General features: G+C 44.8%; 2 protein-coding genes and 1 pseudogene across 3 annotated transcripts; all 3 read right to left on the bottom strand.

Annotated features, from left to right (window-relative positions):
* Positions 1-4,513: 4,513 nt before the first annotated feature.
* LOC144712666 (putative pentatricopeptide repeat-containing protein At3g25970 pseudogene) lies at positions 4,514-6,400 on the bottom strand (annotated as a pseudogene).
* LOC144712757 (Peroxidase superfamily protein) lies at positions 6,389-7,592 on the bottom strand. 2 transcript variants are annotated; one of them, XM_078587057.1, is made up of 3 exons: positions 7,461-7,592; positions 7,270-7,353; positions 6,389-7,191 (listed from the first exon to the last, which is right to left on the bottom strand). In XM_078587057.1, exons 1-3 carry the CDS (start codon positions 7,464-7,466, stop codon positions 6,427-6,429), a joined length of 855 nt encoding a protein of 284 aa, XP_078443183.1. In that variant the 5' UTR covers positions 7,467-7,592; the 3' UTR covers positions 6,389-6,426. The 2 variants fall into 2 exon arrangements, with proteins under 2 accessions (XP_078443183.1, XP_078443182.1); XM_078587056.1 differs by having other exon boundaries at positions 7,270-7,494.
* A 96-nt stretch (positions 7,593-7,688) lies between these two features.
* Positions 7,689-12,889, bottom strand: SDG4 (SET domain group 4). The gene is made up of 11 exons (XM_078587055.1): positions 12,457-12,889; positions 11,441-11,587; positions 10,555-10,716; positions 9,614-9,640; positions 9,364-9,475; positions 9,169-9,265; positions 8,979-9,072; positions 8,660-8,738; positions 8,372-8,543; positions 8,212-8,292; positions 7,689-7,896 (listed from the first exon to the last, which is right to left on the bottom strand). The coding sequence occupies exons 1-11, from the start codon at positions 12,784-12,786 to the stop codon at positions 7,707-7,709; spliced, it is 1,491 nt and encodes a 496-aa protein (XP_078443181.1). The 5' UTR covers positions 12,787-12,889; the 3' UTR covers positions 7,689-7,706.
* Positions 12,890-13,494: the final 605 nt, after the last annotated feature.

Raw genomic sequence — 13,494 nt, 5'->3', positions numbered from 1 at the left:
TTAACTCTAATTAGGGTTGAATTACTCATGCAAAGCATCAAATTGGATTCCTTACTAGCTTCCCTTGGACGATACCTTTACTTATCACTCTACATCTTAAGTTAAGGTTTTATAAATTTTATTGTACAAGCCAAAATTGACAACAACGAGGGATTAAATTTGGTAAAATTGACCCCTATTTTTGGCTTATAAGTATGAAAGTCTAAAACTAGTGCTAAGTCAATATCTGAAAAATAATAATAATGTTGCATTGTCACAAGGATGTGATTGGGTGAGTTATACTTTGATTATGAGCCCATTCGTGGGGAGATTTTACAAAAACTACTTAAGATGATAAATTAGTACCTTTCTACATCAACATGTTCTCCCATAAATCACTTTGAGGAGAATGGAAGGCCTTCAATCCTCTCATTTTCATTTAATGTTCATTTAATTTTTATTCCCTTGGAGCTCATCTAAAAACTTTTCATCCAAAAACCCCATAAAACAGTTATACTTCAGTAAATCTCCCTATGGACTGACGCCATCTCACTGGTACAGGAAAAATTAAAAATTCAAAGTGAATAAATATTGAAGATATTGATAGTATTTATATAAAAATGCAATTTATTAGCACAACTTGCCTTATCACCGGACATCATTTCCAAGGAGACGAGCCAAAAACTATAAATCCGTGTCTTTAAAAGCAAAATTACTCGTTTACCAAGTAATACCATTGCTGGGGAGCATTAAGGTAATTTTATTATTTTTACTATTTATTTTTATTCTTCAATGAAGAATTTTTCAAAGGTGAACTTCAGAGGTATTCCTTAATCCTTTGGCTATTATTTTATGGCCATTAAGAGATTTAAGAAACCTTATTATGATTTAGTAAAATAAATCATTGCTTTTTGATAACATCATATTAGATCAATAAGAATATGCTTTTCTGCTTCTTTTTTATCACTTATTTTTTGGTTTGCACTACCAGTATTCATCATCTTAGGATAAAATGAGAAATTTATGATGTATTTTCCTAAGCTCTATTTTTATATATTGTATTGATTTTGAGACTAAACCCACTTGACACCTAAGAGTCAAGTGGATTTCTGACAAACAGGACTTCAATAAATACAATGGTGAATTTGAGATAGAAATGGAAGAAAATTAGAAGTCAAATGGATAATGAGAGGAGGCCCAATACACAGGAAGCCTAATCTAGAAGTCCATTCGAACCTCCTTAAAGACTAGGTCAACTAAATGCAAGAATTTTAGAACTAACCCACAATTTGAATTTGAAAGGTCTATTTCAAATCTAGGAAGGAGTGAAAATGGGTCCAGGCTGGGAATCAAGAAATCTTAGCCCTCTAATCCCTTGGAATTAAATCCATGGCTGGGAGAGTTAGGACGCTTCTCTTTATTCTCTTCTCCCCTATCTTTGTATTTCATCTTGGATTTCTGCTCCCCAACTTGTTGTTGGAGGCCTAGTGCATCAGATTTATTTGATCCATTCTTGTTCTACAAGAGCGTGTGAGAGAGAGTTCAAGGGTGATCAAGATTATTGAAGAAAAAGCACCACTTAGCCCTTGGGAGAAGTGACAACAAGGCTCGTGTGACCTCCTGAATGTTTTATTTGAATTCTCTCACTGTTATGTCTAAGTAAACATTCCAAAGGATAGACTATACTTTAAGCTTTCCAACACATCAAGCATCACTCAAAAATTTCTCGTGTAGCAAAAGTTACAATGTTTTCAGTCTACTAGCCACCTAATGAAGCGCTGCCACCCGCAAATTGCTGCCCAAGGTTTTCTTCAACGTTAAATCTTATTTATTGCCCTAAGAACTCTCCAAGAATAAGATATTATTATTATAAATTATCTAAAACAAAATTAATATGTATTAATTTATTTAAAATAGTTTTGACTAGTTTTCATTTATTTCATTGATTTTCCTGTTTAGAAAATACTTTAAATTTTAGAAAAAGTAATAAATCACCTAAATTAATAATTTTCAAGATATATTTGAAATGCAATTTACTCTCTCATTACCTGTTCTGTGTGGATTCGACCCTTACTTACCCTATTCTAAGTAAGGAAAATTTTATAAATAGTGTTGCATAAATCAGAGCCTTAAGACGACTTATTTAACCCAAAATTCTGGTTTATCACTTTAGTATTATGTAAATCATATAAATACGATGATGAGGGGATATATTCTTGAATTGGATTTTGAATAACAAATCGATTCTTGAATTGGATTTCCAATAATAAATAAAACATTGATGATGGGTGTTTTACACTAGTACTAAGTACTCAACCCTTTGTTTGCATGTCAATTTTGGTTTACCTTGATATGTTACTGCTACCGTTTAAGAAAATTTCTCATGTGAATCCCATCATTAATATGAGTCTTCCTTTGGCAGAATAATTTTAGACTCAATTTAGGGTTTGATGTAGCCCAAAAGCCCATTTCATTGGTCCCATTTGAAAATGGTGGTCCAAGAAGGATATCCTTCTAGAAGCTTGCAAGCTCTGAAGAAGAGTACCTGGATACCCAGAAAATACTTGAACATATTTTTCTCTAACAAAAGCCAGTAACAAATTCTTCTTTTGCCAGGATTTTCAGAATATCTTTGTTTCACTATTTAAGATGTGTTGATCTTCTGTTTTGTCTTTTCAAAATCTTCTTGAGCCACACAATATCTTGTTTCAGACTCATCATGCGCCAGAATCTTCATAATATATTTACTCACGCTTTTTTTTATCTTGTCAAACTTGTTTTCCCTGGTGTTTTAAGTTTTCTTTTCAAGGATAATGTCAAATGGACGCCCCTGCGCATTTAGAGGCCTATATATTTTTATTGAAGTATTTCATTTTGGTGAAATATTGTTCCTCCTGTGCTGGTTAGAGAATTCTCAAGGGTAGGAGAGTGCTGGTCAGAGAATTGAGTGTTCTCTTTGTTAGAGAATTCTCTAGTGCTGGTGGACTCAAGCACAAACCCCTTGTGTACTCGAGGGTAGGAGAGGCTATTTTTGTGGATTAAATACTTGACTGCTTCAAGTATAACAAGGCTTGCGTCAATTTTTGTTCCTACACCAAGGTTGTGTCACGATTAATGGTGTAGGCATTGTTATTAGTGAAGTATGCACATGTTGAGCAGACGATGATATTTCCTTGTTCTTCAAAATATTATTTAAATGGTGTGCCTGAATTAACAAAGTAGTTTTTTGTGCAAAAATATTTCAAAACAATTAGGGCACACATTTCATGCATGTATCCTCTCCCCAAAAATATGTGTACTTTGTTTCTAACACACAAAATAAACAAAAAGATAAACAATCAAAGGCACTAAAGGTGTTTCATATTTTCCTCTCTACTACATCATTGTCCGTCTTCGTGGTTTCTCTATTTCCTTTTGTTTGTCGCACAAGTCCACTTATTCATTTAGAAGCAAAAAAAAAAGGCTACCTACTAGCCTTTATTAACAAAACCAAAATTAAATCTGAACTTAATTCCTGATGTATATGTTTTTGTATTTAAAGTGTATCATTATGACTAGCGTGGATGATATATAAGGAGAAAAGCAGCTCTATCCTAGTCATATATAAGGATCATAATTAAGAGTGAGTTGGAATATTCTCTATGGTAGGAGACTGATAGTAAATCCTATGTAATAATCTTAGAGGGTCTAGTTAGTTTATTGGACAACTATTTCATCCCCAGCTCTCTTCTATGCTGTGTTGATCTTGTGTTACCTTAGAAGGCCCTCCATCCATCTCCATCTCTCTCCCTCTCTCTCCCTCTCCCTCTCCCTCCCTCTCTCTCTCTCTCTCTCTCTCTCTCTCTCTCTCTCTCTCTCTCTCTCTCTCTCTCTCTCTCTCTCTCTCCCTCCCTCCCTCTCTCCCTCCCTCCCTCTCCGTTATCTCTCACACTTTCCGTTCTTTCTGCAGCTCCAGTGGTGTGTAAAAACTATAGCGCAGGGATGCAGACATAAATCAGGACAGAAATTCATCCGGGGACAAACAAACATGACGTTTTTTGTCCAGTCAGAAGAAAAAACCGTCCCGTCCAGAGGTCTCGGACGATTTGCTTCCAACGGTTGAGATCTTGTCACATGGCATCGCCTAATCAATTCCTTTATATTTTGCATCAAAGTCCTTGCTTTTTTTTTGCACGCTCAAACTGACGCTGCCCAAAAGTATTTGCACATATTTTCGACTTTCTCTCTCCCCCATATTTCCCTAAAAACTTAGAAAAGTATATTAAATAATTTAAAACGTGATTTTTTTGGCCGGGATGAACTATTTACTCAAAATCCGGACAAATCTGCGAAAGTTCTGATGCAGGAGGGGACAAAAATAGTCTCGTCCAGTCCAACGTCCACGTCCCAGACGATCCAGAACTATAGTAAAAACTGGCTTAAAAGCAGAATAAGGGCGAGAGAACATCAAGAATCTCGTCCAATCAAGAGCACCCTACTTGTATTTAACCACTGTATCAAAGAGAATATTTTATCGCCTGAAAGAACCAACACTCTACCCAGACGCTGCATCCTCATCGTCCACTCCATCATCATGGGCCATGGCGATCACCTCCATCAGCTGATGAAGCCAGCGATAAATCTCCACAGACCGGGGGTGAGACCTGTCCTCGGCGTTGAAGGCCCACACCCTGTTCTCCACCTCCACCCAGCTCCACCCGGGCAACTTCCCCCCCGCCTTCTCCTCTCTCATCCTCCTCCGCAGTCTCGCTCTCTCCCCCGCAGTCCCGCACACGTTCCCCAACAGCACGTACACCGACTGCTCCGCCGCGCCGAGCGCCGCCAACCGCGCCACCGCCGCCGCCGCCAGCCCCGCCTCCCCGCGAATCCCACACCCCCCCAGCAGCGCCCTCCACACCATCCCCCCCGGCTCCCCCTCCATCGCCTTAATCAGCCCCGTGGCCTCCTCCATCAGCCCCGCACGTGCGAACAGATCCACCCCGCATGCGTAGTGCTCCCGCTCCATCTCCACCGTCGGATCCTCCTGCATGGATCTCAGCACCCGCCTCCCCTCCTCCACCCGCCCCACGTGGCTGCATGCGGAGAGCACGGCCACGTACGTGACCCTGTCCGGCTTCACCTCCGCCGCCGCCATGGCGGCGAAGAGCGCCAGCGCCGCCGCGGCCTCGCCGTGCTGCGCGTGGCCGAGGATGGCGGCGTTCCAGACGACGGCGCAGTCCTTGTCCGCCGCCGCCTCGAAGACGCTCCTGGCGGCGGCCATGGCCCCGGCTCTCGCGTACATGCTGATCAGCGCGCTGGCCGTGAAGGCGTTGACCGCCGCCGCCGCCGCCTTCTCCGCCGCCGCGTGCACCTGTTGACCTAGCCCCAGCGCGGCGAGGTCAGCGCAGGCCTTGAGAGCCGCGGAGAAGGCGTACTTGTCGGCCTTCTCCGGGCAGTCTCTTCTCATCCTGACGAAGAACTTCATCGCCTCCTCCGCCAGCCCGCGCTGCGCCAGCCCCGCCATGGCCGTGTTCCACGAGACTCTGTCTCTGGACCCCATCTCTTCGAAGATTTTCATGGCGTCAGCCACGCTGTCGTGCTTGGCGTAGAACGAGATCAGGGCGTTGGCGACGGAGACGACGTCGGCCAGCCCGAGCTTCTCCGCCAGCCCGTGGACGGGCCGCCCGAGCTCGGCGCCGTCGCAGGCGGCGATGACGCTGGTGAAGGTGTAGGCGTCTTGGGGGAGTTGTCGAAGCCGCATTTCCTCGAACAGGTTGAGTGCGTCTCCCGGGGAGGCCGCGATGGCGGCGTTCCAGGAGACGGAGTCTCGCCTGGTCTCGTCCATCTCGGAGAAGACTCTCAGGGAGTCGGCGACGAGCCCGCGCTGGGCGTAGGCGGCGATGGCGGCGTTGCAGACGACGGTGTCGGCGGCCCAGCCGGATCGGAGAAGCTTCGCGTGGATGGAGGAAGGTAAGAAGGGGGAAAGGCCGGGGAGAGAGAGGAGAGTGGAGAAGGTGGCCTGGTCGGGGGAGACGCCGTCCCTCTCCATGTCTTTGAACATGCGGAGCGCCGCCGAGGCGGTGGCGGCGCCGCCGATCATGGCGTTCCAGGAGACCGCGTTCTTGGCCGGGAGGGTTCGGAAGACGGCCAGAGCTTCGGCGGCGCGGCCGCTCTTCGCGTAGAGGTGGAGGAGCGCGCTGCCGGCGAACACGTTCAGGTCGAGGGCGGCTTTCACGAGCGCGGCGTGGATCTGCCGCCCGCGGCGGAGGTTGCCGCCGCCGCGGGCGGCGGCGCGCAGCGCGCTGGCGCTGCTGAAGTCGTCGGGGGGAAAGCCCCGCCTGGCCCTCTCCACGAAGACTTCCCACGCTCTCTCGCCTTCCCCGCGGGCCGCGTGGGCGGAGATGGCGGCGTTCCAGGAGACGACGGCGGCGGCCCGGCCCATTAAAAACAGGGGTAGAACTCTAATTATTATTGTTGGTTGGGGCGGGCGCAGGTCGCGCGGATCTCGCCCTTGGGAGCGGTTTTGACGTCGAGGGCGGCGAGGCGGAGGAAAGACTGCTCCCAGAGCCGGAAGAACTGGGCCTGGTCGTGGGCCAGCGAGAGGACTAGCTTCTTCGTTCGTGGGTCGGCGGACAGCTGCGAGTCCGAGCCCAATAAGCCCCGGCCCACTAACAGGTTCCGGTAGTACTGGTTGTCGAAGACGGCGGGGGTGACCGGCTCGATGCCGACGGTGACGTTACCGCTGTCGTCGCCGGAGCAGCGGCGAGCCAAGCCGGCGGCGAAGGCCCGGTCCATGGAGGGGTCCGCGGGCCGCCACGTGCCGTCGTCGGACTGGTCGAAGCGCTCGCTGAAGGCGCCGCAGTGGGCCCGGCCCAGAGTGTGGGCCCCGGAGAGGACGACGAGGTCGTCGAGGGAGAGGCCCTTGGACTTAAAGTGGTCCAGCATCTCGTCGAGGGTGAAGGTGGTGTCGATGATGTTGGGGAGGACGGAGGACGAGAGGGAGATCCGGCCGTCCCTTCGGCCGAGGGGGACGCCGATCGACGGCCCTCCGGTCATCTCCACGGCGTCTCTGGCGGCGAGGACGAGGATGTCGGCGCAGGATACGGTCGCGGGGCAGAATAACTCCACCAGGCGCTTGGCGGCCTCCACGGCTTGGAACCCGCCGAGAGTCGAGCTCGCCGGGGAGCTGCGCTCCGCCCCTTCGCCCTGGACGAGGACGGACCCGTCGCAGCCCTAGAAAATGCAAAATCCCCCGATGTCAGGCGAAACCATTGGGAAATAATCTCCATGTAGTATAGTTTTTTGGTGTACCTCGACCATGCAATCGTGGAAGAGGAGGCGGAGGAGCTTGCCGGGGAGAGAAGGGTCGACGGCCGCGGCTGTCTGCACCGTTCCCTTCACGATGAACTCCACATTGGGGCAGGAAGTCGCGTAGAAGAACGGGGAAAGCTCGGAGGCAGAAGAGGGCAATAACAAGAGAGAAAGCAGAGGGACGAACATACCGCCATGGAATTTGCTCTGGTAAGAATTCATAGCTTTGCTCTCCCTCCACGGTAGATATCGCTCTGCCGCGGGATTAAATAAGATGGTGAACGATCGGAGGGGGAGTCTTTAATGCCGACGCGTCGTCCCTGACAGATCCATTAAATGCAACAAAGTAGACAGGAATCCGAACCCTAATCCTGGTCTTAAAAGCATTGATTGAAGCTGGAATTTGGAAGGAAAATGTATATACAAGTGACGACGAGTCACACTCTCGGTGGAATTTGGGAGGAAAGTTTGAGGGAGGTTTTGCGGATGGATGATCTCTTCCTCTTAGATCCCCAGGCGGGATCTAGATTGAGGATCAAATCGCTGACCTTCTTCTTGCTGCCGAGGTAGCCGCGGCAATTGAAGGCCCCGCATCGGCATTTCACCATAGGCCCAAAATGAACGAATCTGTATGAAAGTGAACCATAGGGATATCATTTTTTTTGTCCCAAGGTCCAGGGAGCAGTAATAAAACTGTCTGGCCATTCGCTAACATACGTGTTATTGCAGAAAGTTCTGTGAGAAAAGTAATGCCAACTTGCCAGAAATTCGAACACGTGGTCACATGAAAACATCGGTGCAAGGAAGAAAAGTTCTGCCGCAGGAGTAAATGGGTTGCAGAAAATGATAGAGATAAATGGCCTTCGGGTAAAAAACATGCTTTGTCACCGAAAATTCACCCTTTGTCATCCGTGTAATTAAAAAGTAGAATGAAACCCGCACCTGTAATCATAGGTTAATGCTTCGTGTGGTTGAATGTCCCGAGAAGCAAATACACCAACACGGGTTTCCCCATCTACGTGCCTGAATAAGAAACAAAAGGACTTTAATTTTAAAAAATGATACGGATGGGGAGGGAAAAAAAGCGCGAGAATTTTTTTACCATTTTTCAAGTACACAATTGGGGTCGCAGCTGTGGTTTAAAAACCGCGAAGAATTCCCTTTGAATGTCGCATCAATCGTGAAGTCTTTCGTGATTTCACACATGTAAAATTTTTGGTCTCCTCTGTACTTCATGTCCCAGAGTCTTTTCTCGCATAGGGCGTCACTGATAACTGCATTAACGAAATCAGGTAAAATTTTAAGTTACAGCTGAATTGAGAGGAGTTATTTTCTTAATTGACAAGCATAATGAGGTAAAAAGAGAGAATATATGGAAAACTGTTTCTACCTTCTCCGATGTACTCAATAACAAATTCTCCTTTCTTAATCGCCTCCGACGCCTCCACTCCCCACCCACAGTTTTCAGTCTGTGAATGAACTGATCATAAGCTGAATATCCGGCAGAAAATGAGAGCAATGGAGTGTAAAATAAATCGAATTAATAGAAAGGAGAGAGCGGGGCTCATAACTATTTCCCCCATTACTTTCTGGATGAATTCCACTTGGAAGGTCGGTTTTCTAGTTAGCTTGGTTTCGGAAAAAATATTGATGCAACAACGGGAATGGAAAAAGAAATAGAAACATTAAAAGACAGAGCGAGCTTTCACCTTTACAACTTTAACCTTCTTATCCTTCCTAAACGGCCGATTGGCGCACAAATCCGAGCAGTTGCATGCTTTTGAGCAACTAATCGATTGACCTCTGTCACAACGGCATGTACAAAAGGATAGAAATAGCTCCAAAACTTTAGTCCGAAAATTAAAGTAGCATAAAAAATGTAGTAAATAGTTAAATTACCGGCATTCACATTCATCATTACAAGGTGAATTGCGATCGCAAGTGCATCCAACGCCAACATATGCATCATCTCTCTTCTTTTTAATGAGATACGAATCTTTTCGTGGCTAAGGAAGAAAAGGTGGGGAGATCCAATTATAAGTTCTGAAAAAAAAAGTATTTCTGAAACGAAATGATACGCCCAAAAGAGGATACTGCGTCTAATGTGTATATAGGGAGTCGGCTCCTCTTTTCTAAAATCTTTCAAGATAGAGTCGACTATGAAGTCTTCAGCAATGTATGGTATTGGCAAGCGGGAAAATGCTTCCTGGAAATTATATTGAAGATAAAGGTTAGGAAACTGATATGATGAAAGAAATTCCGTCGACAATCGAAATATTTGAATGGTAAACGACATTTACGTCAAAAGCAAAGACAACTACAATGGGATGATAATCTAACTAACCTCAACATCTTTTGTCATGACTCCACGCTGCAATGCAATAAGGTACATTATTACTTCATGTACCCTATGAAGGATAAAAATATAACGGATGAAAAGATGGAACAAAACATTTTAAATGAAAATAATAATTGTCAGCAAGAGGCATAGATGTTCATTTGCTTTTTCGTTATATTTCTTTTTACACTCTTGGGCCATTATGTTGTGTAGTCTAATGGGTCTGTCTTTTAGCTCATCTCGATATTATTACCGTTACGAAATATTATTACCGTTGTATTGTTTCTAGTTCTCCCCAGGAGTTTCCTAGAGAAATCCATGGTCAGAAATGGGAGAAATCCTATAGTCATTGAACACAAAGGCAGCAACAACCTAGAGTTGGAAAATAAAGAAAAGTAGCTCGACTTGGTCTCAATATCTGCCACATGGATTAACAGTTCAATAGGAAAATCGTTGTGGAAATGCACTGAAATATTGATAAGGTCCTTCCGAGGACTTAACACTCCAAAAGGGCCAGACAAAGCTGCCAAGATTGTACAACGTAATCCCACATGGACAGATTCAAATAAAGGCGGGACTGGCCCTTATTGGTCCTATAAACAAAGACGAGATCGACTCTGGGGGTATTACTTTCGAATTCCCACGAAGCAGTTACTCTACTTGGCTGGAGTCGAGAGATCTTCTCGTTCAGAAGGGTACTCGTTCTAATCCGAATTTCCACTCCATTCTCTTTTTCCTCTGTTCTTCTTCACATCTATCTTGTACGACAACTGGTTCTTGATTTTATTTCTGGATCGGGAGATACGGCAGCTCATTTCTCCTTTTGGGATTGACCATATCATCATCTATCAACTATATCCGACCCCGAATATTGAAGGTTCGTCACAAATACCCATGGATTCAAGGATCAGTGTATTTTTTTCCGACTAAAAGATTTGCAAGTTTACCTCTACCACTCGCCAATTGGCAGGATGTCTCCAGCACAGAGCTTGTGACTTAATCTTATTCACATGTGTCACAGAATCTGGCCAGGGAGAGCATCTGGTGTGAGCTGAGACGTGACAACGAATGCAATGCCAACATCCTACTTGCTTGCAAATGATGCAACCCTGAAAAAAAAGGCATTTAGCTCAAAATACAGTAACAAGGAGCTAACAGCAAAAAGGAATCAGACGATAAGTTAAAAGAATCAATGGATGCATGTAATATGAAGAAGCTGGGTCAGAATCTTTCCATTTAATCTGTCCCTTGGCTTATCTGAATCATGTTTTTCCGGAAAATTTTCCATATTTTTATCATATTTCTGCACCCATTTCGGACTCACGATTTTCAAATTTTTAGTGGCCACAGAACAGAATCCAGGTTATGAAAAGGCTTTAAGCGACGAAGTATCTTGGCTGCTATGTTAGAATTAGCTCTAATCTCTTTAACCCCAAGTACCTAAGAAGTTATGGGATAACAAATCGAAGCTTCTAATTCCAAATCTTATTTTGCTCTTCAAGTTGACATAGACAAAAATACGCACACAATACCTAGACTTTTGGAGGTCAAGGATAATTTATAGTATAAATATAATTATATTAACATCGAATCATTCTCGAATGACTAAGTCATGCATGAAATCTGAAAAGGGTAGCTTATCCTGGCTGTCAGCTCTTTTCATGCACTGAATCAAACACGAACATGCAGACAATGAACTCAGGAAGAAGTCTAATATAAACAAAAGAAATACAGAGAACTCGTCAAAATACTGATTAGAAAGATCTTATTTGTTCTTCATGAGTCCCAAACTGTGGAGAACGAGAAAAAAAGGAGCGAATAATCAAACCATACATGTCGAGGACACCTGAAACTCCGAGATTTGGAAAATGTGCCACTTTGTGTCACGCAAGACATGTGATATTTTTCTTTACAGCCGTGGACAGTGCACACAATTTCATCTCCAGGATAGATTGGCCTACTACAGAACCGACAATCGACCTGAAAAAAAATGATTGCAAACAGATGAGAAACGGAAAACCAAATATGGAAAATTACTCTTTCTGAAAACTATGAGTACACTTCCAATGAAGAGTTCACATGACAAAGCTGCGAATGTGAAGAATATTCGTAATATTTGGATAACTATTCCATCTGTTGAAGTACGATAAAATCAAGCACAGATGGAATAAGTTTAGAATTCATACTTTGTCCTGTGCTAGACGGCTTTAGATTACAACAAGCATCGATAGTCACTTTTTTTTTGGAATATCGATAGTTACTTCATAGATAAAATTAAAGAAACAGACCAGGACACCATGTTCTTCAGAGACATTTCACGGGGTTAAGCAGACCAGAACCCAAGACAATTTCAGCTCACGGTTTTCAACCAATTTTCAGGAATAGGCAAACAAATTGGCTAATTTCATCATCCACTCTTGGCATTGTGGTTTTACGTTTCAACATTCTTCGATACGATGCAGGAAAGAAAAATCAATGCAGGGGAGATAATCATTCTCCCCCATTGGCAGTAGAGATGAGCTCACTAATTTACAAGAGTGGATCATCTCCTGACGCCCCTCGAAGTCTCATCAAATACCTAATTTCATCACCTAATAGTCTCCAAAGCAGAAAAAAGCAACAACATTAGGTCGACCTCCCTTCTGAGATTTTTCATAATCGAAAACTTGTTTTTTTTGGGATTCTAACAGATGAAGCTGCCATCCTGAACAAGCTTCCGAAGATCGTGATTTCAACTCACTCAGAGAGAGAGAGACCCCGGAAATAATATTGCCATGCACAAGAAGACTCCAATCTCACGAAAGATCAGACCTTGGCTACCAACTGAAAATTAAAAAAAGAAATATTACCATTCTCGGCGAGTTCGCAAGGAATGGCAAAGAACACTCAATCAAACGCTTCCCAGATTCCACCTTCCTCTTCGTCCATGCGTCGACATGATCCTCAAAACTCTTGGCCGACCTCTTGCCTCCCTTCCGCTCTCTCTTCGGCGCTGCTTGCCCCACCTCTCCAGCACCCGTTGTGGAACATGTCACCGCCCTTGACGTGATCGGCAACCGCAAACGATGATCCCATTTGCAACAGAGAGCATCCTGTCCCTCCTCCCCCAAAATCGATACCGACGATCCGCACGACGGCATGCAGCGCTTGAGAGGGGGCAGATTGCTCAGATCTGGCATGGTTAGGGCACAAGCATTGCGCCCAAGGAACGCTCCGGCAAGAAATTTCCCCAATCTCCAGCTCGAGCAGACTGACTCCTCTCTAAAACTAGAGAGAGCGGGCGGGAAAGATGTTATATTTTCCCATTCAATTAATCTTACTCCATTCTTTCTAAACTTAGTAAAATCCGATCATTTCAGTCATTTTTCCCATTTTTAAAAAACCCGTCATCGCCGTCAACGAAATCGTCATAGGCCGTCCCGTCTCTATCCGATCAACGTTTAACCCTCATTATTTTTATTATTGAAATATATTTTCTCCTAATTATAAAATATTCTAGACTCTCTTGCCTTCTATTTTTTATATTCCAAAAAAATGACATCGCAGTCGAGTACAAATGGAGGACAGATGATAGGTCGTCGTCTGTTTCGTACCAGTCTGTCATAGACTGAGTGATGATTATAGTTCCGGATCGTCCCGGACATGGACGATGGATGGGACTAGTGTTCGCCCGTCCCGATACCGGTACCGGATGCCAGTATCGGGACGGAAGCTGTATCGGATACCGGAAATGGAATTTCCGGTATCCGTTTTTTTCAATATCCGGATATCGGATGTCGGTATCGCACATCGGTTGCTATAGTGCCGATATCCAATACCGATATCCGTCTCGATGTCGGCATCCGTCTCCGTCTCAGGGGGAAGGATGACGGTAACGGATATCGGGT

Source organism: Wolffia australiana, chromosome 15 (genome assembly GCF_029677425.1).
Source record: "Wolffia australiana isolate 7733 chromosome 15, ASM2967742v1".
NCBI lineage: Eukaryota > Viridiplantae > Streptophyta > Magnoliopsida > Alismatales > Araceae > Wolffia > Wolffia australiana.
The sequence above is the reverse complement of the archived record's forward strand: the minus strand, read 5'-3'. Positions and strand labels throughout refer to the sequence as shown.

What these genes read in the sequence shown, in the direction of transcription:
- SDG4 (XM_078587055.1), bottom strand. Translation starts at nt 12,786, where the DNA reads ATGCCAGATCTGAGCAATCTGCCCCCTCTCAAGCGCTGCATGCCGTCG. An exon ending in GTTTCAGGTGTCCTCGACAT is followed by an intron (nt 10,717 to 11,440) that starts GTATGGTTTGAT and finishes CTTTTTTTTCAG; the next exon opens with GGTTGCATCATTTGCAAGCA. An exon ending in AGAAGGTTAAAGTTGTAAAG is followed by an intron (nt 8,739 to 8,978) that starts GTGAAAGCTCGC and finishes GTTCATTCACAG; the next exon opens with ACTGAAAACTGTGGGTGGGG.
- LOC144712757 (XM_078587056.1), bottom strand. Translation starts at nt 7,491, where the DNA reads ATGAATTCTTACCAGAGCAAATTCCATGGCGGTATGTTCGTCCCTCTG. An exon ending in TCCACGATTGCATGGTCGAG is followed by an intron (nt 7,192 to 7,269) that starts GTACACCAAAAA and finishes TGCATTTTCTAG; the next exon opens with GGCTGCGACGGGTCCGTCCT.